At 36.8% G+C, this 26,918-nt stretch overlaps 1 protein-coding gene across 1 annotated transcript in view; it reads left to right on the forward strand.

Moving 5' to 3' along the window:
* The window catches only part of Lyst (lysosomal trafficking regulator), a 171,381-nt gene that overhangs the window by 52,839 nt on the left and 91,624 nt on the right, over nucleotides 1–26,918 (forward strand). Inside the window, exons 11-20 of the mRNA XM_074056828.1 lie at nucleotides 2,991–3,100; nucleotides 3,918–4,344; nucleotides 6,693–6,837; nucleotides 7,716–7,889; nucleotides 11,017–11,177; nucleotides 11,958–12,148; nucleotides 13,858–14,103; nucleotides 16,012–16,185; nucleotides 21,051–21,200; nucleotides 23,719–23,856. Coding sequence (XP_073912929.1) covers nucleotides 2,991–3,100; nucleotides 3,918–4,344; nucleotides 6,693–6,837; nucleotides 7,716–7,889; nucleotides 11,017–11,177; nucleotides 11,958–12,148; nucleotides 13,858–14,103; nucleotides 16,012–16,185; nucleotides 21,051–21,200; nucleotides 23,719–23,856 — 1,916 coding nt within the window. The remainder of the gene's footprint in view (nucleotides 1–2,990; nucleotides 3,101–3,917; nucleotides 4,345–6,692; nucleotides 6,838–7,715; nucleotides 7,890–11,016; nucleotides 11,178–11,957; nucleotides 12,149–13,857; nucleotides 14,104–16,011; nucleotides 16,186–21,050; nucleotides 21,201–23,718; nucleotides 23,857–26,918) is intronic.

The raw sequence follows: 26,918 nt of genomic DNA on the forward strand, positions 1-26,918 counted from the left end.
CTTCTTGCCCAAAGCTGGTCTAAGACATAGCTGGGATTACAAACATGTACCACCATGCCCCGTTGTTTCTGATATGAGGTTTTCTTAACATTTTTGCCTGGGATGGCCTCAAAGTATGATCCTCCTGATAGCCACTTCCCCCTAACTGGAATTACAGGTGTGAGCCACCATGCCTGGCTAAATATCCTTTTTCTTACTATACCTTATGAGTTTTAGCATCCTTTGTGATCCTTGACTGATATAGTTAATACTGTGGTATTAGCCAAACAGATTTTCTATTTCTTTCACTCTTTTTACACTTATTAACTGGGATCTTATTGTAAGGAAAAGCATTCCCTTCTCCCCCATTCACTTAGTTAATGTATTGGTGTGTTATATGTCATGCTACACTCCTCCCCACCAGTTTCCCCTGTTAACATCTACATTAACATAGAGTATTGCCACAGTTAATGAACTATATTAATGTATAATTATTATTATCAACTAAAGCCATAGTGTATGCAGATTTTCGTAAGTTGTTACCTGATGTCCATGTCCTGTTCAAGGGTCCTGTCCTGTATACCACATGACAATAGTTGTATTTTCTTGCTTTTGTTGCTACACTTTTGGTATCAAATGTCAGAAGGTCTGATCTAAGATCCCAGAGATTTATAATTGTTTAAAATAAATTTCTCCTCTCCATATTCTCTGCTCTTTGCATACAGGGCCATTAGGATTGGTCCTGCTATGTGTCTTATCATCTTACACACTTCTCTCTTTTTGAGCTACATTCTGGGCAGTTTTTTTTTTTTTTTCAATTCCAACCTTTTTTTCAGGCTTTAATTTTGGCAGTTAACTATTTAACCATTGAGAGGTCTTTTTGCTTGCTTAATTTTTGGTTATTCCTTTTTTGTGAGAGGATATAATGTCATATATGTGTGTATATATGACATTTATGTATATAGTTTAAAAAGATGTCTTCCATCCCCTAAATTACTTCCTTTTCCTCTAGGGTCAGTTTATTAGTTTGTTTGTTTTTTACGTCTTGGGATTTCTTTTAGATTGATTCTGAAATAGTTTGTAATTTTTTTGCTTATGTATATTTAAGAAAAGTGTTGGACATTTCCTCTAATGTTGTAAAAGTAAATTTTTTTTCCTTTTTAACCTCTTTCCTGATGGACATTCTGTTGAAGGTCTCTGGGCAGATGTGTCAGTGACTGATTAAGGACTCCCCAGATACCCCAATAATTAGAACAGAGATTTACTTTGGAGGACCACTCTTACCCCAGGGGGCAATTTTTTTGTGATACTGGGATTTGAACTCAGGGCGTTATGCTTGCTGTATGGGCATTCTACTGCTTGAGCCATTCCACCAGCCCCCATGGAGCAATTTGTGTACATTTAACAATGCTTTGTCCACATGCAGAGCTGGCTGGTGAGCACCTTTGTGCTAAGAATAGGGTATCCCTTCCTTCATCCAGGTGACACAACCTAAAACCAGGAAGCAAACCTCGGCAAGCAGCATTTAGGCTCTACTTCTGTCTTCCTCTTTGGTTAGGCAGATGGCAGCTCTGATGCTGACATCCCACTTTATGTCAGAGCTTTCGCCTGACAATCTATTCTGCTTCTATACAACAGAGTTGCCAATTTGGGGCTTAAAAATGAAAGCTGAGCCGTCTGGGCTCTATACTCAAAAAGGTAGGGAGGTGGATAGTCCCAGACAGATATTTTATTAACTTCTGTGTTTTCATTTCCTCTCTTGACTTCATATACACAGATTGGCTCCCCACTGCCCTTTCTACAACTGTAGCTCTCTCCATTATCTCTCTGCCCAAGAAATAATTTTCAGCCTTTCACCCAGTATGCCCTCAGTGTTTACTGCCTTCTTTCCACTCTTTTTCTTCCCTTTGTAATTCGGTACTTTAGTATTAAGTTTTCAGTAGCATACAGAAGCAATTTGTGTGTGTGTATGTGCGCACACACGCATGCGTGTATCCATTCCTCCATTCAAACTAAAACCCATTAGTTTTGAACTAGAAGAAAAAAACCTAAACATTTTTTACTTTAACCATGTTACTTTCCTACTCAAAAACTTAAATGTTCACATTACTTACAGGATAAAGTTCATGGTAACTTATGGCCTCACTGCAAGTTGTCTTCCCTTCTGTGCTCCTATTGCACTACTCCATCAGCTCATTGCCTCCACAGAATAGCTTGCTTAAACTTGGATTTTTTTCTCTGACCTTTTGATCTTCAAAACCACCCATCTTTTAAGATACATCTCAGGTTTATATCAAGATTATTTATGTCATGTCTAAAATGGAGATAATAATTTATAGGTTTTTGATTTTTAGTGAGGTAATTCATGTAAAGATATACTTGGAGCACTATAATATGCTCTATTTTAAGTAGTGGTTGTTATTTTACTCTAAAGAATTCTTTTTTCGGTATTAGGAATTGAATCCATGGGCTTGTGCTTGCTAGGCAAGTACTCTACCACTTGAGCTACATCCCCAGCCCTACTCTAAAAAAAAGCTATGAATTTATATACCATTATTTATGTTTTATGCTAGACCTCTTGATAAAATAAAGAAAACATCCAGGCTAAATAGTTTTTGATATTTAAGTATTTACACAATCTTTAATATTGTCTCTGTTATATTCTCTGTTATAGTTTAAACATTTCAAAATTAAAAGGCAGCATACTATTTTATGATATGTGAGTGAGTGTAGTTCATCTAACTAACATTGTACTGATTTATGCTTCTTTAAAGAATGCCTATCGTGTACTTATAGCTAGTCAATCTTTATGAAAGGTGTTTTTGGCAGTTCCTTGTTTGCTTTTAGTTTATCTTGCTATTTCTTCAACAGATAGTATAATTACAAACAGATTGCTTATAATCCATTCAAAATGTGACAATACTATTTGATTTCTTTCAGTGTGATTGCTTATTCATTTCCTTTAATTAAAGTGTATGGGGTTTAATTTTTCTCCTCTTCTTAAAATTTAGCATGCCAGAGAGTATTGGTGGATCTCTTGGTATCACTGATGAGCTCAAGAACATGTTCAGAAGAGCTAACCCTTCTTTTGAGAATATTTCTGGAGAAATCTCCTTGTACAGTAAATATGCTATAATTTTTACATTTTCACTTAATAGAATGTATTTTTAATTATTTGGAAATCCCTAAGTTCTCTTCTTTGATGTAGCATAGATATACAATCAATTCCATTTACCTGACTAGGGGAAAAGCATGTGAAATAAGTTGGAAAATAATTGAGCACTCAATTTTATGGAGCCAGTCAGGGTATAATATCATTCAGAAATCTGGAGATTTGTAAGGTCTTTGGATAAATCCCTCACTTAAAAGTAATTGAGAGGCCAGACATGGTGGTGCACACCTGTAATTTCAGCTACTTGGAAGGCAAAATAAGGATTGAGGTTTGAGGCCAGTCTGAACAAAGTTAGCAGAAGACCCTATCTGAAAAACAAAGTAAGAGCAAATAGGACTGGTGATATGGCTCATGTGGTAGAGTGCTCACTTAGCAAGCATGAGGCCCTGAGTTCCATCCCCAGTATTGAAAAAAAATTGAGAGAAAGACCAAAGTTGCAATAAACATCTTTGTTTTAGAAAAATAATTCCTGATGTAATTATCAGACTTAAATTATAATACTTAAAACTCATAAATATTAGATTTGTCCCACAAAAACCTCTTAATTTAAACCAAAATAACTATGATATTAACATTCTAAGAATAATCTATCTGTTTCATAGTTCATCTTAGTTAAACAATAATGGAAAATTAAAGATGTGATAGATAAGCTACTTAAATAGAATGCTGAAATAAGAGGGTATGTGTTTATTTTAACTTACAATCTGAATTCCAGTATTACTATGTACCTGGTTATATGACTGTAGTTTCATTTTTTTTCTTCTAGGAAATTCTTCTTCTGGGCATTCTGAAAATTGTTGAAAGTGATGTTACTATGAGCCCTTCACACTATCTCACCTTCCCTTTGCTGCACACCCCAATTGTCAGCAATGGTATCTCATCACAAAAGTGTCCTGGGATTCTGAACAACAAGGCCATGGGCTTGTTGAGAAGAGCACGAATTTCACGGGGCAAGAAGGAAGCTGGCAGAGAAGGTTTTCCCCATCATCTGCTGTCCTCTTGGCACATAGCGCCAATCCACTTGCCGCTGCTGGGGCAGAACTGCTGGCCACACCTCTCAGAAGGTTTCAGTATTGCCCTTTGGTTTAATGTGGAGTGTATCCATGACTCTCAGAGTACTGCACAAAGAGGAAAGAAGGCAAAGAAAAGGAGCAAATTGTCAGTTTTACAAGACAGCAGTTTTGATGGAGCAGGTATGGTAGCAGCTATCCAATTTGTACACTAAGATTTTTCACATAGCAATTTTGGATGAACTATAGAACATATGACAGTGTTCTAACTTGCTTTTCACCTTAAAGCCTAACTTAATGGTGGTAGGGCCTGAATTATCAAACTTGAGTTTTCAGGTAGCCTTGAAATCTCCATTTCCTCCTATACTTTTCTCATATGGGTAGGAGTGAGGGGTACCCTTATACAACTGCTGCTGGGGTCATCAGCCCCATTCTTGCCTCTTTGCTGGTCCTATTACTGGGTTAGGGCAGCTTCCAATGACAAAAAAGGAAAGGATAAAGTCCCATAGCAGCTTTTCTGCTACATGTTTCTCAGTGTTTATTAGGCAGCCCCTATTCCACCGTATTTCTCTTTTAATTCAAGTTTTCCTTCTGCTATGTCTTATATCAGTGACCCTTTCCTAGTTCCTGTCACTGAAGTTTACATGTACCAGTCATTCTCCAAAGTTGGAAGCAAGTTCATTCCTGTCCTTTCCATAACTGAAGAACTGTTGTTATGCTGCCTTGAAACTGCGTCTTGTTCCTATATGATGAGGGTGGAAAGAAACTGCTTCTTAAAGAGCAGTATAGGGGCTGGAGCCTAGATCAGTGATAGAGCACTTGCCTAGCATGCATGAAGCCCCAGGTTCCTTCCCCAGAAACACACACACACAGAGTGGTTTATGGTGGTAAGAACAAAGGAAGTAGGGAAATTCTTAGGGTCATGGAATGATGCTGAAGGTTTTATATGTGCATGGGATTCATCCCACAAATCTCATCCACCCACTGGAGCCTCTGGACTTTCACCAGTGTCTGAGCTCCACTGACCTGTACATGGAAAAGAAAGTCCTTAATGACACCTCAGGCTGAAGTGGTGGGAACTGTTATTTGAAGCCCGCAGGTGAAATCTGAACCCCTTTTCTTCAGACAGTTTCCATTCCATTAATATGATATAATACTTGTGTGCTTTTGCAGCATCACGTAGGAAACTAAGCTTTAAAAATAATCAGCAGAGAATCTGAAATGTTTCAGGCAGTTACCGAATATCTTTTGTGGATTAAAATAAGAATTTTGAAGAGTAATGAAAATATCTTAGTGATATCAGGTATTTTGGCATTAAACTGTGTGTCAAGCAAGATATTTAACCTCTTACCACCTGACTTCTGTTACCTGCAAAATAAGGATGATAATATTTACCTTTTAAGATTGTTCTGAACATTAGGTTAAGAAATACTTACAATATTCATTCTCTGCAGTTCCTAGGTACATAGTGGTATTTGTTCTAGTATTTTATTTGTACAGGTTCATCTTCAGTATGGAAACCTTTTTTAAATGTCACATCAGATATGAGCTCTTTGTATCTTATGTCATAAGCAGTCCTCAAAATGATCCGTGACTAACCCTTTTTTCTTTAGGACTATTGTCATTATACCAGAGGGGGTATTCTTATAGATTGGTGGTAGTTTTGCCTATTGAGAATGGCAGTCTAATAACTAGTAATGCCCTTCTTCTTTAAATGTCTCAACCTTTGAACATAAATTTTTATTTTGGTACATCTTAGTGCAGCTTTACATAAAATCACTTGTCTCAGGCTGGGGGCATGGCTCCAGTGGTAGAGTGCCTGCCTAGAAAGCCTGAGGCCCTGAGTTCAAATCCCAGTGCCACAAAAAAAATCAAATGTGTTATAGTAACAAGTAGTAAAGCATACATATTCAGGTAGTGCAGAGTTTTAGTGAAGAAAAGGCATTGAGATGGATAACCAGATAGCCAAAACCTATAACCCTTTACCCTGACTTAAAAGCCTTAGCAGAGTTTCAGAATCACCATAAATTATGTTCAAAAATCACTCATCAGAGAGTCTAAGTAACCACTGTGTTCAAACGCTACAGTTTTTCTAAAATGAGTTTTAATAAGATCAGTGTTTTAAAGATCATGCCATTCTGATAATCATAGTGAACTTTGGTAGTGTGAGATGTGTGATGATGGCGTGTGCTGCCTGGATCAGGTTCAGTGATGCGAACGTGGCGCAATCGAACTGATGACAGAAGCTCAGTGCAGACTGTACTGTGTGACCACAGTGACACACAGCAGTCATGCCCACAGTTGCCTTCAGTTACTACATTTCTTAAAACATTCAGTAACTTAAAGCACTTGGTTACCGTTTTTCACCACCCATTGTGCCTTTTGGGGGATAAGATCTAAATTGGAAATGCTATTGTGTAAAACTGGTCAGGCTCGTACATTCAGGGTAAAGAATCTGCTAAATGAACCACCACAATTTGTATTCTTTTAAATTCCTGTTTCCACTCAGTTCCAAAATCTTTTTCTCATAGACAGCAACAGACCAGAAGGTGCGGAGTCCATAAACCCTGATGAAAGACTAATAGAAGAAGGCTGTATTCATTTGATTTCACTGGGATCCAAAGCACTGATGATCCAAGTGTGGGCTGATCCCCACAGTGGCACTTTCATCTTTCGGTATTGGTTGTCCTCAACCTCTAACAGTAGATCATTTACTTAAAAAATTTGTGTAAGAGACATTACTGTGAAATCTGATAATAAAGACCATTACAGCAAAAGAGAAAAATCTTATTTAAAAAAGAAGATACATTCTGACAGTTATTAATACCATTTTGGTACTAGTATGTTATTCTGCCCCCAAATCTATATCGTTCTTGATTACGTTAATATTATACTAGATTTTGTATTAAACACTGAAGTTTTTTCCTATGGAGACATGCTGTCAGACTGCAGTGATCTTAAGATGTTTTTAACAAACAAATATTTTCCATGTAGATGATATGTTTACCAGCCATTATCTAGCAAGCTGGGCTCTCATTGCTATCTTGTTCTGAGAGGTATAGCTATAAATCTTTTATTTGTGCTGCATATGGATACTATGGTACTATTTGTATAAGGCTCCAGACTAAAATAAAATATGTTACTTAAGAATATACGTTTCATAAAAGTTGTAAATGTTATTAGGTGATTTTATATATACTATCTCTTTATTCTTTCAGTAATCCTTCAAAGTAGGTTAGACATCCAATGTATTCTGTCATTTAGGTATTCGTTATAATATATTAATTTTTCTATTAACCAGATATTACATTGTAGTTTCTAAAAAGGCAGTGACTATGTAATAGAAATAATATTAACACGAACAGTGAACCTAATCTATTTTAATTCATAAATTGAAGTAATAATATACTAAAATAACTTTTCAATTGGTTTAATTTAAAATAGAATTGATTTTTAATGTCACTTAAATGTTGAGAATTACAGTTTCCATAATATACTAAATATTAAGGTCAGAATTTCCATGTTCTCAGCCTGTGCCTTTCTCTTTTTTGTAGTGTGTGTGTGGACTCAAATGATAATATGAAAGCCATTTTACTAGCACAGGTTGAATCACAGGAGAATATTTTCCTCCCAAGCAAATGGCAACATTTAGTACTCACCTACCTACAGCGGCCTCAAGGGAAAAAGACTGTCCATGGGAAAATCTCCATATGGGTCTCTGGGCAGAGGTATGAAGCATTTTTAAAAACTACATGCTAATCTCAGATACAGTTTGAAAACTTAAACTGAAAATTAATATAGTTAGCCCACCATATCTGTGGATTCTGCTAACCTCACATTGACAATATTCAAGAAAAGCAGTTGCACCTATGATGAACATGTATGGACTTCTTTCTTGTTATTACTGTGCAAACAATAGAATATAATAACTGTTTACAAAGCATTTTCATTGCATTAGGTAGTCTAAGTAATCTAGAGATGGTTAAAGTACACAAGAGAATAAGGTTATGTACAAAATAGGCTGTTTTCTGTAAGGGACTTGAACATCCTTGCATGTGGGTATCTGTGCAGTGACCTGGAGCCACTCTTCTGTGGATACTGATGGATGACTATATTTGGGTTTGGGAAGCATGCAGAAAACCTGGACATTTAGACATTTATATCCAATACATATTAGATCAAGAATTATAGAATATAATTTTGTTCCTCAACCTCATATATTATAAAAATGAATCCACAAGGAATTTTTTAAATTAATTGTCTAATAAAACTAATGTCTAAATTAAATTAGACTTTGAAACAAAGTTAGAATAACTAGAGAAAAATATAAGCCAATGTATCATGTGACAGATTTAGGTAGAGTTCTAGAAATATAGCAGGTGATTGATTCATGTAGAGTATTGTGTGATTTTTTTTTTTTCTGTACAGAAGTGTATGTCAGGTTAAGGAACATTTTGTAGACTACCTTTATGTAAAATTTAACTGTGAGTGAACTATAAGGTGTCTTGGATTTGTAAGTTAAGAAGCATTTTGATTGAATGGAAGTGTAAGGAAGGCTATAGAGGATGAAGTTGGCTGGAAGTGTCTTCAGTTGAGTAACTAGAAAAGTGAATACATTTACTATGTCATCGATCTTTTGCTAGGCACTTTATATACACTATCTCCTAATTCTCTCAAAAACGCTCAAAAATAGCATGTCTTTAGCACAGATTAACTGAGTTTCACTTACTTGTTCATTGAGTGTTTGTTGAAGAATCAGGGTGCCAAGCGTTGCTGCGGGAGGCTGCAGGCACTGGTTCCTCACAGCTGTCAGGCCTCAGTCAGAGCAAGACAGGGAGAAGGACTGGCAAATGGCTTTGGGGTAGCCAGTCCACAGTGTCTGCCACAGGAGTTAAACCAGGAGTTCTGTTTTGTTTTGTTCATTTAAGAAAACACATGAAAATACATAATTGAAGCCTTCTTTCCATATTACAAATAAAATGCTTTCTGAAAAGTTCTCCATCTTCACACCTGCCTAAGCCTGAATGGCAGCTATAATAAATTCATCTGCAGAATATTGAATTGGATCTCTTGGATTTGGAGGTGAGGCCATGAGTGGACAGCCCCTTTCTCTTCTTGGATTCTACTCATTTCTTGAGCTAGTAGCAAGTGTCAGACACTTTACACAGAGCACCTCATTTCATCCTGCCCAAAATGCTATATGGTATGTTTTTGACTCTATTTTATGTAAGTCAACTGAGACCTAGAGTGGGGGACATGGAAAGAGTAGAGGTGAAACTTGAACTGAGGCTCTGAGCCTAAATGGAGCCCATGCTTTAAAACCCTGTGCTGTGCTGCTCTCTAGTCCCCTCTTTACCAGGCACCTGACAGGTGCAGGAACTGTAAAGTAGTCTTCAGGCACGTTCGGGGTAAGAGACCAGGTTGTCATTGTGGACAATTCTGAAGTGAGGATAGCTGCTGGACTCACTCATCACTCTTTGTGTACTCTCTCACTTATTTTACATTCCTTTGAAGGAGTTTTTGCCATTTGATATAAGTTCATGATTTCATTAGTTAACATAGAAGCAAGAAAGAGATTAAGGACAAAAATATTCTGTTGACTTATCACTTTATAAGATATATAGATTAATTTCTACAAAGAATACATTTTAAGAGGTCATTTTAATGCATAATGACAATTAAAATGAATTATTAATATTTTATATTATTATTTGATGAACACACAGATATGGTAGAAATATATGGCACATGGTAGATACTTGTTGAATTTATTTTGCATGAATCTTGTACTAGATTTTCTTTCACCTTTTTAAAAAAAAGTATTAAGTCATAATGCCATTAGGTGGTAGTAGTATTTCAGTCATAACCATTTATTTGGCCTACAAAGATGATTATCTCAGTTTTTTTTTTATTAAAAAATATTCCTATTAGGATTGGAGGTGTGCCTCAAGTAGTAGAGCACCTGTTTCTCAAGCAGAAAGTCTTGAGTTCAAACCCCAGTGCCGCCAAAAAAATTTGTTTTTAAAGTAGTTGAATTTATCTGCTAAATAAGAAATAGCTTTAAGGAAAAGTTTTAAAATAGATAAATACACAGTTGAATTTCCCCCAAAGGAGTTTACTGGTGTTAGCTTAGTCTAGGTTCCCCATCTTTTTCACAAGTGCTGGACTTGACCTTTTCTGATAGGTGCCTGCATTACCTTAACATGGAGTCTACCACATGCCTCAAATAGGGGTGGACCCTGTACTCAGCACTTTCACTACAGTGATGGAAGTCCTCCCAGCTTTTGTGTATCTATGAGGAAGCCTGACTTTACATATTTTGGCCCTGTCTTTTGTAAGCATTCCTGATTAACCTTTACCCATAAAGAAAAAAGAGGAGGCTAATCAAAATCTGTTGAAAAAACAAAATGCAAAAATACTGGTGTTTCAGCAACAAGACAAAGCAACACTTGGAGATGTGACATTAGTCTTTGAAAGCCTCATAGCGGACATGAAATTTTAGGAATTGTTTGCCAAAATGGGAGACTTCTTGGTAAAATTAAGGGAAGGTAGTTGGTTTGAGTTTGTAGAACAGGTAGGCTCATAAGGTACAGTTAAATGATAAAGATGTCTACAGCTTCCCATGGTTTGCTGTAGGATCCCCAGGCATCTCTTCTGCTTTGCTCTCTTGACTTGTAGCCCACCAGCACCTCTGACCAAGAGACAGCAAGGTGCAGCCTCCTTTCTCTCTCATGCCAACCATTTAATTCTGAATCAAGAAAAGTTGTCCAAGAAGGTCCCATCATTAAGCATTCATACTTCTAAAATGAATAATTTTTGTACTCTCTAAAGTCATTAACTTTGTTTTTAATTTAGGAAGCCTGATGTCACTTTGGATTTTATGCTTCCAAGAAAAACAAGCTTATCATCTGATAGTAACAAAACATTTTGCATGATTGGCCATTGTTTATCTTCCCAAGAAGAGTTTTTGCAAGTGGCTGGAAAATGGGACCTCGGAAATTTGCTCCTTTTCAATGGTACATTTTTCCCGTTTGAAACATTCCCAGTTTTTTTCTCTCAGTTAACAAGTATTACACCATGTAAACTAATCAGGCTTAACTATTGATCTCTGTTCCTTCTCCTGTGTTTAGTCAGCACTGCATTTCCACGGTTCTAAGAGGCACTTTTAAAGTACTTTAACATATTGCAACCTAGCTGTGCTTTGCAATACCTTATATAATAGAGACTCACCCTCTCCCTTCTCTTCCATCTCCCTATATTATGTAGTCAGTGTTGTTTTATAGTCCTGGAAAATGCTGTGTCATAACTAATAAGCTTAGAATGGCTGTCCCTTTGTTTCTAATTTTAGTGCATGCTATCCAGATGCCAGATCGTAGGGGGGAAGTGAAATACATCATTTAAAAAATAACAGCATTCAGACCATGTTTATTGAGTAGATGGGAAGGCATGTAAGGTTTTGATTCAAATTTCATTTAAAAATGGATTTACCAAGAAATAAAAAAGCAAAGCAGACAAGCCAAAAAACTTTTCCTGGCTTAAGGAACAAATAGAAATTGTATTTTGTTTGATCAAGAGTTTCACAGTTAACTTTGTATACATTAATTCATCCCCCATCATAAGTGGCATAGGTAATTTTCTCATTATACATTAATTTGGAAATTGAGGCTTTATTAATTTTATCAGAAATAGTGAACAACTGAAAGAGTCTGGCAACTCCCCCTCGCATTTTCTTACTTTTTATGAACAGTTTTACTTAGAGTATTTTAAATAACTGACTTTATTTTTCTGCTACTCAGGAGCTAAGATTGGTTCACAAGAGGCCTTTTATCTATATGCTTGTGGACCCAGCCACACATCTGTAATGCCATGTAAATATGGCAAGCCCGTGATCGACTTCTCCAAATATATTGACAAAGAAATTTTGCAGTGTGAACAAATCAGAGAACTTTTTATGACCAAGAAAGAGGTGGATGTTGGTCTCTTAATTGTAAGTTTTAATTTTTTAAGTTTTAACCTTGTTATCATGAAGTATAGTTTTATAGGGTATTATTTGTTTGATACTCAGTTAACTTTTTTTTTTTTTTTTTGGAGGTACTTGTGGTTTGCATTCAGGGCCTTGCACTTGCTAGTCAAACATTCTGCCACTTGAACCACTCTTCCAGCAGTCAATTAACTATAGTAAATTTTTACAGGTATATTTATTGAAATGTATAGTCAAGTATTATTCCATGCTTTAAGTTTATATTTCCTTTTCCTTGGAATTATGTTTCTTGTTTTTATTTATTTTTTTTTAGTGGCACTAGAGTTTGAACTCAGGGCCTCACATAATATTTCTGTGGTAATTGTATAAGTTTGGTTTAGTTTGTACTTACTAATCATTCAGGAAAAATGCTTATGATACAAGGAGAAATATAGCACATTTTTGCCTGGTGTACTGATAAAACATACCACTCATTATTCCCTTTTGCATACTTACAAATAAATACTGATATTCATTTATAATATTTTATACTGGCAAATGTATGCTAGCATTCATCTGTGATACCAGTTTTAATTACATGCATTCATGTTTTAGATAATTTATTCTTCAGCATCAATAAAACCCAGGAATTTTGCCTTCAAAATCTTGCTAATTCTGCGAATAGGAAACTTTTTTTTATGTTATTGTAATATTTTGTCCTGCCAGTATACAGTTTTGGCGCTACTACGGTTTTTCATCAGTAGCAACTAGAAATCCAGGATTTCAGGGTAGACATAGTGGCGCACACCTGTGGTCTCAGTATTTAAGGGGCTGAGGCAGGAAGAGTGTGAGTTCCAGGCCAGCCTATCTCAAAAACAAAAACAACAACAAAATCACAAAAATACCACTACTTTTAGAAGATCTACTAAATAACTATAATGCACTGAAAACTTTGACATTAGGCATATAATACTTTTTTCCCTAAACAGTGTTTTAAAATGGTGGGGGGGGGCAGATTTTGGTTGTTAGCAGTTGTTGGGTGGGGGCTAGGGATACCAAATGGTCTGAGTGCATGGACACTGTTAAATGACAGAGGGTCATTGTACTCCAAAAGTCTCCTCACTGAGGAAACATGCTTTAGGGAAATGGTTCTCAAGCTGAGTGTCCAGCACTATCACCCGAGGACTTGTTAAAACACACACTGCTGTGCCAAAGCCTCTGATTTGGTAGATCTCAAGTGTGGCCCAAGAATTTTGTTTACTTCTGCTGGCTTTCTGGAATTTTATTCTAATAAAAAGAAAAATCTAGTTTAGAGTCACTTTTAGATGACCATGAGCAAATCCAAAGGAAAATTTTCAGGTAAATTGACCCAGAGTTCCCATATTTCAAAGTGTTAAAAATAGTGCCTGGTCTATAATGAGTGTAGCAGAAGACTTCGATGTAACTAGTACTAATGGAAAGTATGATTTCATGTTTATTCTGAACCAATCAGAACTACAACTCTTCTCAACTGTGGGATACTTTATGTTATTGGCCACAGCTCAATGAAACTGACCAATTTCCTTTCTGAGAAGCAGCCTTGCTTCGAATGTTCTTCTTAGTTTAATGTAATAACCATCTTTTTAAAAATAAAAACCAACTAATTAGATATCTTTTCACATTGAAATTTTTTTGTTAACCCATACCTTACTTTTGAAACTTTGTTTTGTTACTAAAGGAAACCTTTTGTGTTTCAGGAAAGTCTTTCAGTTGTTTATACAACTTATTGCCCAGGCCAGTACACCATCTATGAACCAGTGATTAGACTCAAAGGTCAAGTGAAAACCCAGCCCTCTCAAAGACCCTTCAGCTCAAAAGAAGTCCACAGCATCTTGCTAGAACCTCCTCAGCTGAAGACCCTCCAGCCCACTGAATGTCAAACTGTTCAGGGCATTCTGCATGAGATTGGTGGAGCTGGTATATTTGTTTTCCTCTTTGCTAGGGTAAGAACCATGATTTATAGTTTTGTCTAAAGATAAAACTACTTTTTTACTGACAAATTAAAGGGCTACTTGTAAACTACAAAAAAAGCTACACTCAACTCTATTCAACTTTTAAGATAAGAAAATCACATAACAGGATGACATCCAGCTTTCCGCCACATGTAATTAAGGTTCTTCTATTTTATGAAGGTGTTAGAAGTTTTATGTTATCCACAAATGTAATTGGAACAAGTAAATGTCAAATACGAGATTTTAAATTGCCTTTGGAAGGAAAAATGTATGCTTTTAGTGATGATATGAAAGAAACGGATTTTAAAAAGAGAAAGTTTGTCTCTTGAAACTTCCCAGTGCATGGGGCAAAGGTCAACAAATAAGTGAAAAAAATTATTTATTGACACAGGCCATAAGTACCATTTTAAAAGAAACCACTTAATTACCTGTTCTGTTTAGTCATTTGAAGGCAGGACCAATATCTTCCCTGATGCAAAGTGAGCAATCACTTTGATTATGTATTGACTATTTCCGGGATTGCTGAGATCCATAATAACCAAATAGCGTCACTTTGTTACAGATCATTTCTACTTCTTCAGGTCCATATCCCATCTAATTAAATTGCCCAAGTCTTCATCCTCAGAATGCCACCCCATTTTATCCCAAGTCTAACTTTTAAAGCATCATCAAATTTTCACACTGTTTCCTTAACTGGATGGCTTTCTTTAGTGGGGCCACCTTTGATTTAACTTTGCCATAAAGGAGCATATCAACATTTGTTGTTGTGTTCTTATTTTATAAGGTGAAATATTTTATCTTGTTGGCATTTGATCCACTGAACTCTGTAAGCTGTCTTGTTTTCTCTTCCTCTACCCTTTTATTACTTTTTCCAGTCCAGTATCTAGTTAAATAGATTTTCCCCTCATGTTTTAAAAGTAAAAACTCTTCATTTACTTCCTCATCAACATTTTTTGATCTCTTTTTATACCACTCTGTTATTTCAAAATACTTGTCCTTCGTTTTTTCTCTTCATCAGGTATTGAATATTCAATTCAAAATTGAATGTTCAATTTTGTTGCAGTGATTAAATCCTAGAGAAAATGGTTAGATTTCTATTGTACATACATTAGAATCTTGCCAATAAGACCTTTAAAGTATGTTTTCACATTTAAAACTTAAAAACTTTCCTTGTTCAGTATCTTTACCTTCCCTTCAAAAATAAATTTTAGTTTCCTTACTCACATAGCCTGCTTCATGAGGTCATCTCCACCAGAGGAAGCCCACAGCCTCCTGAGCTGTACAAGCTTCCATGGTAGGCCTTTGCCCCACCTGAGCATGCTGCATCCCTGCTTTCCAGGCAGGGTTTGGCTCTTTCTCTTTCCAAGCCTGCTTCTCTCTGTGCGGCCTTCCCTAAAGCAGCAGAGAATCAGAAGCACTCTGTTCTTATGGAGTGTCTGTTGTTTCCTTCTTTGATTTTATCATGGTAATAGGTATTTCTTACATATAGTAGCTGTTAGAAGTGTTGGAACTGAATGCAAGACACTATATGTGGCTTTTATTTTACTTGTTATTTTTTTGCTAGACAGGATTTCCCTTCAGGGCAAGCATCATACCTTTTGCTTCTTTGAATCTCTTGTAGCACTTGATATCAGAGCCTATTTCTTGATTGATAATTGAAAACTTGAGGTACTATTTCAGATTGCTAAGTATAAAATGCTCCTGACCTCTATGGCTGTCTGTGTTATTTGAATTCATTCACAGTCCATTTAAGAGGCTGAAGTTCATCCACAGTTCTTAATTAGTTACAGTATAAGCGTTAAAAATAAGCCTTCCTAGAAACTAACGGCCTGATAGAACATAATGGCAAATCACACACTTAACAGATAAAGCTAAAAATGTTTCCACTTTTGCTTTTAGGTTGTGGAACTCAGTGACTGTGAACAAACTCAAGCATTAGCACTGCGAGTTATATTGTCTTTAATTAAATACAGCCAACAGAGAGTACACGAATTGGAAAATTGTAATGGACTTTCCATGATTCATCAGGTGTTGATCAAACAAAAATGCATTGTTGGCTTTCACATTTTGAAGGTATGGTCTCATAAAATTTATTCTTGTGGTCTCTATACACTGATTCTCACCCTCATCAAAGTCTTCCAGTAATAGCTTTGTTTTGGCACTCCTGGAGAAAATGAAGGAAACTCACTAGTGCATGTTTAATCAAATCAATGAACTCTTCTGGCTCTTTTCATCATTTAAATAATTGCATTTTTCTGTTATCTAAAGTATCTTAGAAAAGTAAGAAAAAAAATAAACTCAAAGAATTTTAGCTCGGCGCCCAAGGCTCACACCTATAATCCTAGCTACTCAGGAGGCAGAGATCAGGAGGTTCGTGGTTTGAAGCCAGCCCGGGCAAATAGTTCAAGCCTCAGTACTGCAAAAAAAAAAAAGAAAGAAAGAATTTTAGTTATGGATGCATCAGTGACATCCTCCAGGCCAGCCCCTCATTCTTTTTTTTTTTTCTTTTATTATTCATATGTGCATACAAGGATTGGTTCATTTCTCCCCACTGCCCCCACCCCCTCCCTTACCACCCACTCCGCCCCCTCCCTCTCCCCCCCCAATACCCAGCAGAAACTATTTTGCCCTTATTTCTAATTTTGTTGTAGAGAGAGTATAAGCAATAATAGGAAGGAACAAGAGTTTTTGCTGGTTGAGATAAGGATAGCTATACAGGGCATTGACTCACATTGATTTCCTGTGCGTGGGTGTTACCTTCTAGGTTAATTCTTTTTGATCTCACCTTTTCTCTAGTACCTGTTCCCCTTTTCCTATTGGCCTCAGTTGCTTTAAGGTATCTGCTTTAGTTTCTCTGCGATAAGGGCAACAAATGCTAGCTAGTTTTTTAGGTGTCTTACCTATCCTCATCCCTCCCTTGTGTGCTCTCGCTTTTATCATGTGCTCATAGTCCAATCCCCTTGTTGTGTTTGCCCTTGATCTAATGTCCACATATGAGGGAGAACATACGATTTTTGTTTTTTTGAGCCAGGCTAACCTCACTCAGAATAATGTTCTCCAATTCCATCCATTTACCAGCGAATGATAACATTTCGTTCTTCTTCATGGCTACATAAAATTCCATTGTGTATAGATACCACATTTTCTTAATCCATTCGTCAGTGCTGGGGCATCTTGGCTGTTTCCATAACTTGGCTATTGTGAATAGGGCCGCAATAAACATGGATGTGCAGGTGCCTCTGGAGTAACAGTCTTTTGGGTATATCCCCAAGAGTGGTATTGCTGGATCAAATGGTAGATCGATGTCCAGCTTTTTAAGTAGCCTCCAAATTTTTTTCCAGAGTGGTTGTACTAGTCTACATTCCCACCAACAGTGTAAGAGGGTTCCTTTTTCCCCGCATCCTCGCCAACACCTGTTGTTGGTGGTGTTGCTGATGATGGCTATTCTAACAGGGGTGAGGTGGAATCTTAGCGTGGTTTTAATTTGCATTTCCTTTATTGCTAGAGATGGTGAGCATTTTTTCATGTGTTTTCTGGCCATTTGAATTTCTTCTTTTGAGAAAGTTCTGTTTAGTTCACATGCCCATTTCTTTATTGGTTCATTAGTTTTGGGAGAATTTAGTTTTTTAAGTTCCCTGTATATTCTGGTTATCAGTCCTTTGTCTGATGTATAGTTGGCAAGTATTTTCTCCCACTCTGTGGGTGTTCTCTTCAGTTTAGAGACCGTTTCTTTTGATGAACAGAAGCTTTTTAGTTTTATGAGGTCCCATTTATCTATGCTATCTCTTAGTTGCTGTGCTGCTGGGGTTTCATTGAGAAAGTTCTTACCTATACCTACTAACTCCAGAGTATTTCCTACTCTTTCTTGTATCAACTTAAGAGTTTGGGGTCTGATATTAAGATCCTTGATCCATTTTGAGTTAATCTTGGTATAGGGTGATATACATGGATCTAGTTTCAGTTTTTTGCAGACTGCTAACCAGTTTTCCCAGCAGTTTTTGTTGAAGAGGCTGCTATTTCTCCATCGTATATTTTTAGCTCCTTTGTCAAAGATAAGTTGCTTATAGTTGTGTGGCTTCATATCTGGATCTTCTGTTCTGTTCCACTGGTCTTCATGTCTGTTTTTGTGCCAGTACCATGCTGTTTTTATTGTTATTGCTTTGTAATATAGTTTGAAGTCAGGTATTGTGATACCTCCTGCATAGTTCTTTTGACTGAGTATTGCCTTGGCTATTCGTGACCTCTTGTGTTTCCATATAAATTTAACAGTAGATTTTTCAATCTCTTTAATGAATGTCATTGGAATTTTAATGGGAATTGCATTAAACATGTAGATTACTTTGGGGAGTATCGACATTTTTACTATGTTGATTCTACCAATCCATGAGCATGGGAGATCTCTCCACTTTCTATAGTCTTCCTCAATCTCTTTCTTCAGAAGTGTATAGTTTTCCTTGTAGAGGTCTTTCACATCTTTTGTTAGGTTTACACCTAGGTATTTGATTTTTTTTGAGGCTATTGTAAATGGAATTGTTTTCATATATTCTTTTTCAGTTTGTTCATTATTAGTGTATAGAAATGCTAATGATTTTTCTATGTTGATTTTATATCCTGCTACCTTGCTATAGCTATTGATGATGTCTAGAAGCTTCTGAGTAGAGTTTTTTGGGTCTTTAAGGTATAGGATCATGTCGTCTGCAAATAGGGATATTTTGACAGTTTCTTTACCTATTTGTATTCCTTTTATTCCTTCTTCTTGCCTAATTGCTCTGGCTAGGAATTCCAGTACTATGTTGAATAGGAGTGGAGATAGTGGGCATCCTTGTCTGGTTCCTGATTTTAGAGGGAATGGTTTTAATTTTTCTCCATTAAGTATAATGCTGGCTGTAGGCTTGTCATATATAGCTTTTATAATGTTGAGGAACTTTCCTTCTATTCCTAGTTTTCTTAGAGCTTTTATCATGAAATGATGTTGGATCTTATCAAAGGCTTTTTCTGCATCTATTGAGATGATCAAGTGGTTTTCGCCTTTGCTTCTGTTAATGTGGTTTATTACGTTTATTGATTTTCGTATGTTGAACCACCCCTGCATCCCTGGGATGAAGCCTACTTGGTCGTGGTGAATAATCTTTTTGATGTGTTGCTGAATTCGGTTTGCCATTATTTTGTTGAGGATTTTTGCATCAATGTTCATTAAGGAGATTGGCCTATAGTTCTCCTTTTTGGAGGTGTCTTTGCCTGGTTTTGGGATAAGTGTAATACTGGCTTCATAAAATGTGTTTGGCAGTTTTCCTTCCCTTTCTATTTCGTGGAACAGTTTAAGGAGGGTTGGTATCAGTTCTTCTTTAAAGGTCTGATAGAATTCAGCAGAGAATCCATCAGGTCCTGGACTTTTTTCTTTTTGGGGAGACTCTTGATTGCTGCTTCAATTTCATTTTGTGTTATAGGTCTATTCAGGTGATTAATTTCCTCTTGGTTCAGTTTTGGATGATCATATGTATCTAGAAATCTGTCCATTTCTTTTAGATTTTCAAATTTATTTGAATATAGGTTCTCAAAGTAGTCTCTGATGATTCCTGGACTTCCATGGTGTTTGTTGTTATCTCCCCTTTTGCATTCCTAATTCTACTAATTTGGGTTTTTTCTCTCCTCATTTTAGTCAGGTTTGCCAGGGGTCTATCGATCTTGTTTATTTTTTCAAAGAACCAACTTTTTGTTTCATTAATTCTTTGTATGGTTTTTTTGGTTTCTATTTCGTTGATTTCAGCTCTTATTTTTATTATTTCTCTCCTTCTATTTGTTTTGGGATTTGCTTGTTCTTGTTTTTCTAGGAGTTTGAGATGTATCATTAGGTCATTGATTTGGGATCTTTCAATCTTTTTAATATATGCACTCATGCAGCCCCTCATTCTTTACAGACTGATGAAGCTGCTTCCTCACTCCCACACTTAGGGAGGAGGACCTAGCTCTCTAGAGGTATGCCATTGCTCCAGGCAATACTGCTGCAGTCATTCTTTAAAATTACAAATATCTGTGTTTTCACTGTCATCCTGTCATCGCCATATATTTGAATACCTTTCTAGCTGACAGTGTTGTGAAAGTATTTCTCTCTGAGGATGAGTATTAAGGCAAAAAGATGATTCTTCTATCTTCCCCTCCCCCCCACCTCTTTAATTTATCAAGATGTATACATTTGTGGCATGAACGCTTATTACTAATAGCAGAGTAATTCAATTTAAAAAATGGAAATAACAGCCAGGCATGGTGGTGCATGCCAGTAATCCCAGCACTCTGAAGGTGGAGGTGGGAAGATCATGAGTTCAAAGCCAGCCTGAGCTGCCTAGTGAGACCCTGTCTCAAAAAACCAAGGGCTATATTCACCAGTCTGGGCCTCAGCTTCCATATCTGTAAAAGGGAGCCTGTAAAACTAGTCCGTATCACCAGATTGTCAGGAGGGATAGACAGTCTTAGTACTCTTGCCAACTTGAAGGTATAGTGGCTTATATTGTTTCACGTCTCTATTTTGTAGGGATGGAGACAGAATCAGAGAGAGATCAAAGGACTGGTATAAAGTCACCTATTAGTAAGCACTGGAACTTGAACTAAAAAAACAAAATCAAGTGGTAGAGTATTTGCCTAGCATTCCAACGTCCTGGGTTCAATCCCCAGCACTGTAAAAATCAAAACATAAAAATAAAATGTGGATTGTTTTACCTTATGTTTTAAGTCTGAGTAATCACAAATATTTGAAAGTTTGGGATTTTTTATTTGAATTATTGTGTGAAGCACAGATATTTTGTCAAGTGTTGAGAACTATTTAGTAGTCTTCCTTTGACTTTAATGTTACGATGGCTAAGATTGAAAGCTTAATGTTTTGTTGAATTACTTGGTGAATCAGCTATTACTGCAGCACTTATATTAATGCTAATTTTCCATAGACTCTTCTTGAAGGTTGTTGTGGCGAAGATGTTATCCATATCAGTGAGAATGGAGAATTTAAGTTGGATGTGGAGACTAATGCTATAATCCAAGATGTTAAACTATTAGAGGAGCTCTTGCTTGATTGGAAGATATGGAACAAAGCAGAGGCATGTCATGTACTTCTTCTTCATTTTTTATTGTAAAGTGCACATGTCATAAAATTCACTCTTGACCATTTTTAAGTGTGTGGTTCAGAAGCACTGAGTGTATTCACAGTGCTGTACAACCACCACCATCTATCTGCAGTTTGTCTTGTAAACCAGAATTCTATGCCGTTAAATAGTAGCTTCCTATTTTCCTCCCCGCCCCAGGCCTGACAACCACCACCTTGCACGCAATGATTTTGACCACTGTGAGTGTCGAATGTCAGTGGAACCACATAGTATTCGCCAACAGGAGTAAGTGTTGGTGGTTTTTGCAAAAAACGAGATTGTCTGGAATCATTTGGAATATAATAGTAGTATTGTCAAACTTAATTATTTGAAGGGCAACTCCAAGTATATACTGTTAGCATTTTTTTAATTGATTATTCCCAAATTTGGCAACAACCCTTAAAAATTTATAATTACTAACAAATTGTGAAGCTAAAAAAATCTTTTCAAATCTATCATTTATAAGAAATTTAGTACAAGCCGGGTGCTGGTGGCTCACGCCTATAATCCTAGCTACTCAAGGGGCAGAGATTAGGAGGATCGTGGTTTGAAGCCAACCAAGGCTTACAAATAGTTTGTGAAACCCTGTCTTGAAAATAATCAACACACACAAAAAAAGCGCTGGTGGAGTGGGTCAAGTGGTAGAGCACCTACCTAGCAAGTGCGAAGCCCCAAGTTCAAACTCCAGTGCTGCCCAAATAAAGAAATTTTGTACAAACAGAGGAAAGAGAATTACTTTTCTGCTCTTCCTGTAGAAATTTATATTAGAAAACTGTTGTTTTATGAAAAGGAAATTAAAGAGTATGTACCCACATACATAAAAGTATCAAAAAGGACTGCCAAACTACTAACTAAACTGCTGTTTTTCTATATTTGTGGTGTTGATGGCATTTGTCAGTTTTCTTAACTTTGTAATCTATTTTGATGTCTCATTCCAAATACTCATTTTCAGACCTAAAAAAGGAATATAGTTCAAAATATGTTTAATATTGCAGAGAGAGAAAGCAAATGAACATAGGGATAAAATATGTAAACAAATTAAATCAAAGTCAGTATGTAACAAAGAATATGCTCGTTGGGCATGGTGGCTCATGCCTTAACCCCAGCTACTCAGAAGGTAGAAATAGGAGGATTGCATTGTGAGACCAGTTTGGGCAAAAAGTGAGGATCACAGTCTGAGGCTGGCCCTGGGCAAAAAAAAATAAAAAACTGTACTGGAAAAATAAAGCAAAAAAAAAAAATGAGAGGAGGCTGGGGGGTGCGTGTGGGTCAGGTGGTGGAACACTTGCCTAGCAAGCATGAGGCTCCGAGTTCAAACCCCAGTATTGCCAAAAAAAGAATAAGCTGAGTTGGAGATTGGAAGATCTATCTGACTAAATGTTGGAGAGTCAATTTACTATTTCAAAAGAGCAAGCAAATTTGGGGTTGTTTGATTTAAAAAATGTTTTATTGCATTCATATGTGATAAACCATACATAAGGGTGTTCTTACCTAATTATTTTTGAACTGTTTCTGTTGTTTGGTTTTTGCTGTTTGTTGTTTCATTGTATTGGCTCTGTATTATTCTGGTACTGTTTGTCAGACCTGTACCAAGTGTTCATGCTTCGGCTGCCTGACCTTCCAGTTACCAGACACCTTTTTCTGTTGGGTGTCTTGGTTCTGTCTTATGAAGACAGAGGCCTTGCTAAGAGTAGTGTGATCAGTCTGTTGATTCCTTGGCTGTCATTGTTCACTACTGTCAGATAATGACAGGAGAATTATTAAGACTTGCAACTCATGCCAGCCAGTTTTACTTTTGTTAGTAGTTTTGTTGGAAGGCTAATCACATATGTATCATATATAATTCTTATCACCATAAGATGATAAAATTACCTTTCAGTATTAGTTATCTGTATGAGATCTGTTTTTCTCCAGGATTATGGATAATTTTTTTTTATTCAATGTGGTAGGAGCTTTTTAAGACACCTTCAAATGATGTTGAAGATGCAGCTCATAATTATGCAGAGAATTCTATTATTTGGGACTAAATATACATTAATCCTTCAGTGTGGAACTTTTTCTAAAATTATTTGGCTAAATACTGTGTATGCAAATTAGTACTGAAATTTATTCATTTTTAATAACACCACTCTGAACAAATAATTTGAAAGCAATTATATTGGTAATGTATGTGTTTTGTTGATTCGAATAAATCCCTTTTGAAAATATTTACATATCATTTAATGATTTAGGTAGGGTAATGTACTACATCACCAAATTCAATACTTTATTCAACAAAGGTATTTAGAAATGACCCATTGAAACAAGAAATAAAAATGGGGGACAAATTTCAAGATTTACTTTTTTCAGATAAATGTGTAATCTTTGACATTGAATATACACAGTGTTAAATTGGTGCATAGTCTTGGAAGTGGCCTGCAGCATGTTTTTTCAGTGCCTGTGCTAACTGGTGCATGTTTCCTTCCTTTCTCAGCAAGGTGTGTGGGAAACTCTGCTGGCCGCACTAGAAGTCCTCATCCGGGCAGAGCACCAACAACAGTGCTTCAATATTAAGCAGTTGCTGAGAGCGCGAGTGGTTCATCACTTCCTACTGACCTGTCAGGTTTTGCAGGTACTTTCCCTCAGCTTTACTTGGGAGGCATCCACTACAGTTGTCTCTGATGACTAATTTAATACTAGGGGCATCAAATTTTTGTGGTACTCTCGGTGGAGATTTTTTTTCTCTTTTTCATCTTATGTATTCTCCAGGTTCCCATCTTACAACTCTTGCCTCTTGATCTTCACACTGTCATCTTTCAAAAAGAACGGCAACTGCTACATTTCTGAGATGGTGCTTTCTGTTGGGATGGGATCATTTTGTAGTTTCTTGAGCACTAGCAATGGCTGATGAGCCTTAACTTTTCCCATATTCCTTAAATAGCAACTTGAAAGTATGTATTGTTTTAATAAGTGTAGCTTGTGGAGGTCTATCTTATATGTCAGAAATAGCAACTTGGAAAGCTGTCCAAAATATTATGTTACAAAGTGGTACTGAATTGGGCAGCGTGGGGCACCCCTGTAATCCCAGTACTTGAGAAGCTGAGACAGAAGGATCAAGAGTTCAAGACCAACCTGGGCTACATAATGAGACCCTGTCTCAAACAAATAGCAGTACTAACTTTATGTTGTAATGTATGTGCTATGGTCTGGCTTCTAGTTAAATTGTTTTCTCTGCCTTTACAGATGTCCTTTTATCTGTCTTGTTGGTATATTGGACAATATTCCAAGGTTTCTAAAATGCCCAAGGCATTTGTTAGTATTTTATCAATTAGATAAGTATGGGTGATCCATGGGATCAGTAATACTTTGTTTTTAGTGCCTTTGCCTCAGTGGCACTTGGACTTCTCATTGTGGCTGGGCTAAAATCCAAGCACTATGACTATATCCATGAGGAGACTCGTGTGATCTGATAACCACGCCAGCCTCCTCTTAGGTCCACTCAGCTCCCTGGGGTTCTTTCCTCCCTACACAGTGAGGCGTCTTCCCACCTCTTAGTAAGCACACACTATGTGCTGTGTGTGACATTATACTTTTATTTCTGTCTGTACACCTCCTAAGGGCAGGGTATGTGTTTTGTTGACCACAGAGTAACCCCTGTACATGGTACATGGTACTATGTACATGGTATATAGTAAGACATGATTTTGTTTAAATAGGAGCCCAGTAAATATTTGTTCAATGAATGAACACTTCCATGTCATTTTATAAGAATGCTTGAAAAACCCAGGTACCAATTCCTTTTTTCTGAATGGTGGATTTCTTCACCCTTCTTCATTCAGAGAACTTATTTTTCAAATTAACAGCTATTTATTAAGCATAGCCTTGTGTTGGGTCTATGGAAAGTATATAAAGAAATGATCTTAGTCTTTTCCTTAAAATATCTCAGATTCTTTATGGTTATTTCAAGAAGATTAATAACTTGTTAGCCCAGTGGATGTGAGACAGTTTCATTAGTTTATAAGTGCAGTGTAATGAACCTGAGCTAAAGTGATAAAAAAAAATGGTAGTGAACAAGTAAGGAGACAATATGAGAGAGATTAAAACCACAGAACTAGTAAGACATGATTTTGTTTAAATAGGAGCTCAGTATAACATAAAATTTCAAACTCTCAGACTATAAGAATGACAGCATCAGTAAAGCAGCCATGCAAGTTTTGTAGGTTTTCTGCACTGGGCTTGCTGCAGAGCACTCGACAGTGGCTGTCAATCTGGGGGAACAGATAAGCACTATGAGATTAGCATCTATACTGTAAGCAAGCAGTAATCATAGAGGGCTGAGCTTTGCACTTCAGAGATATCTGTTGTCAGGATGAGAAGCAGGAACAGGAGCTAGGAAAGATGTTGAAAGAATAAACCAAGAGCTAAGAGAAGAACCAGGAAACTCAGGAAAGTGGTGGCCAAGGGCAAGCAGAACAATGCTCACAGGTGGTGGCCCCAAAGCCAAATGATGGAGAAAGTTCAGAGAAAGTGTAAGCTGATGAATTGTATGAATGGCTTGCAAGATTTAAATTGTGTGGAGAAGACAAGAACCACATTTCAGAAACTGGCAGTGTGTGTGGCGGGTCATCAGAGGCAGTGAGAAGAAACTATAATTTAAAAATCCAGCAGCAAGAGCAAAGAAAAAAAAACAGAATCTTAAAGGGTCAAGGCAGAGAATTTGTGAAGGGCAGTGGTGGGGTTTGAACTCAGGGCCTCTCTCTTGCTAAGGAGGCACTCTATTCCAGCTGCATCTCCAGCCCAGGATTTGTTTCTTAAATGAAATTGGATACCAAAGACTATTTCTGAGAAGTCATTGGAGAGAGCAAGATTGGAGAAACTGGCTGGGATGGCAATAGGGATAAATAATTGATAAGACAACCAGGAAAGTTTGGAGATTCAAGTTAGAGTAAGGGAAGAACCTTCTGGCTGTAGCAGAAATAGCTCTGAATGGAAGTCAGGAGACATGGTCTCATATTGTCCTGGCCTCTCGACAGTCAAGAGATCTTGGCAAATGGGTTTGTGCTTTCTTTTGTGCACTTGATATTCTCCTCCTAAATGTGAGGTACTCAGACTAAATTGACTCACAAATAACATCTCCTTTTGACATCAGCAGTGTACAATAGTACATGAAGAGCAGTGGGTGGAGAGCTATATGTTTGGACATAGGGAGAGGGAGGTGAGGTGGTTTACTTCCATCTCCTTAATCTGGAGGCCAGCTGCTACCCACTAGGGGAGCAGAGGTGAAGGATATAAACAAGTTATATCTCTATTTTTAGTAATTACTGGGCATTCTATCAAATCTCATTACTCCAAGCAATAGTTAATGCTGCAGAAAGACGGTGGAGGCCTGACATCAAGTTATAGTTGTAGAGTTTATGTATTTTCTGTGTGGCTTAAGATAGTCAGATAAGAACTTTTATTCCCATAATCTAGAAATAAAAGATAAGGGCCCTCACAGAACCATTGTAAGAAAGAGCTTTGTAACTCAGAGCATGTTATGTTAGTGTAACTAGTTTTTTCTTTAAGAAAAATTTCTTCCAGATTCCATAGCAGTAGTAGAAAAGGAAGTCATAGTGATACTACTTCTAATAATTGTAGTACAGTTACTAATAGTAACTGAAAGTTTTTAGCATCATGTACTCATAACATTTCAGA

This window comes from Castor canadensis, chromosome 15 (genome assembly GCF_047511655.1).
Source record: "Castor canadensis chromosome 15, mCasCan1.hap1v2, whole genome shotgun sequence".
Lineage (NCBI taxonomy): Eukaryota > Metazoa > Chordata > Mammalia > Rodentia > Castoridae > Castor > Castor canadensis.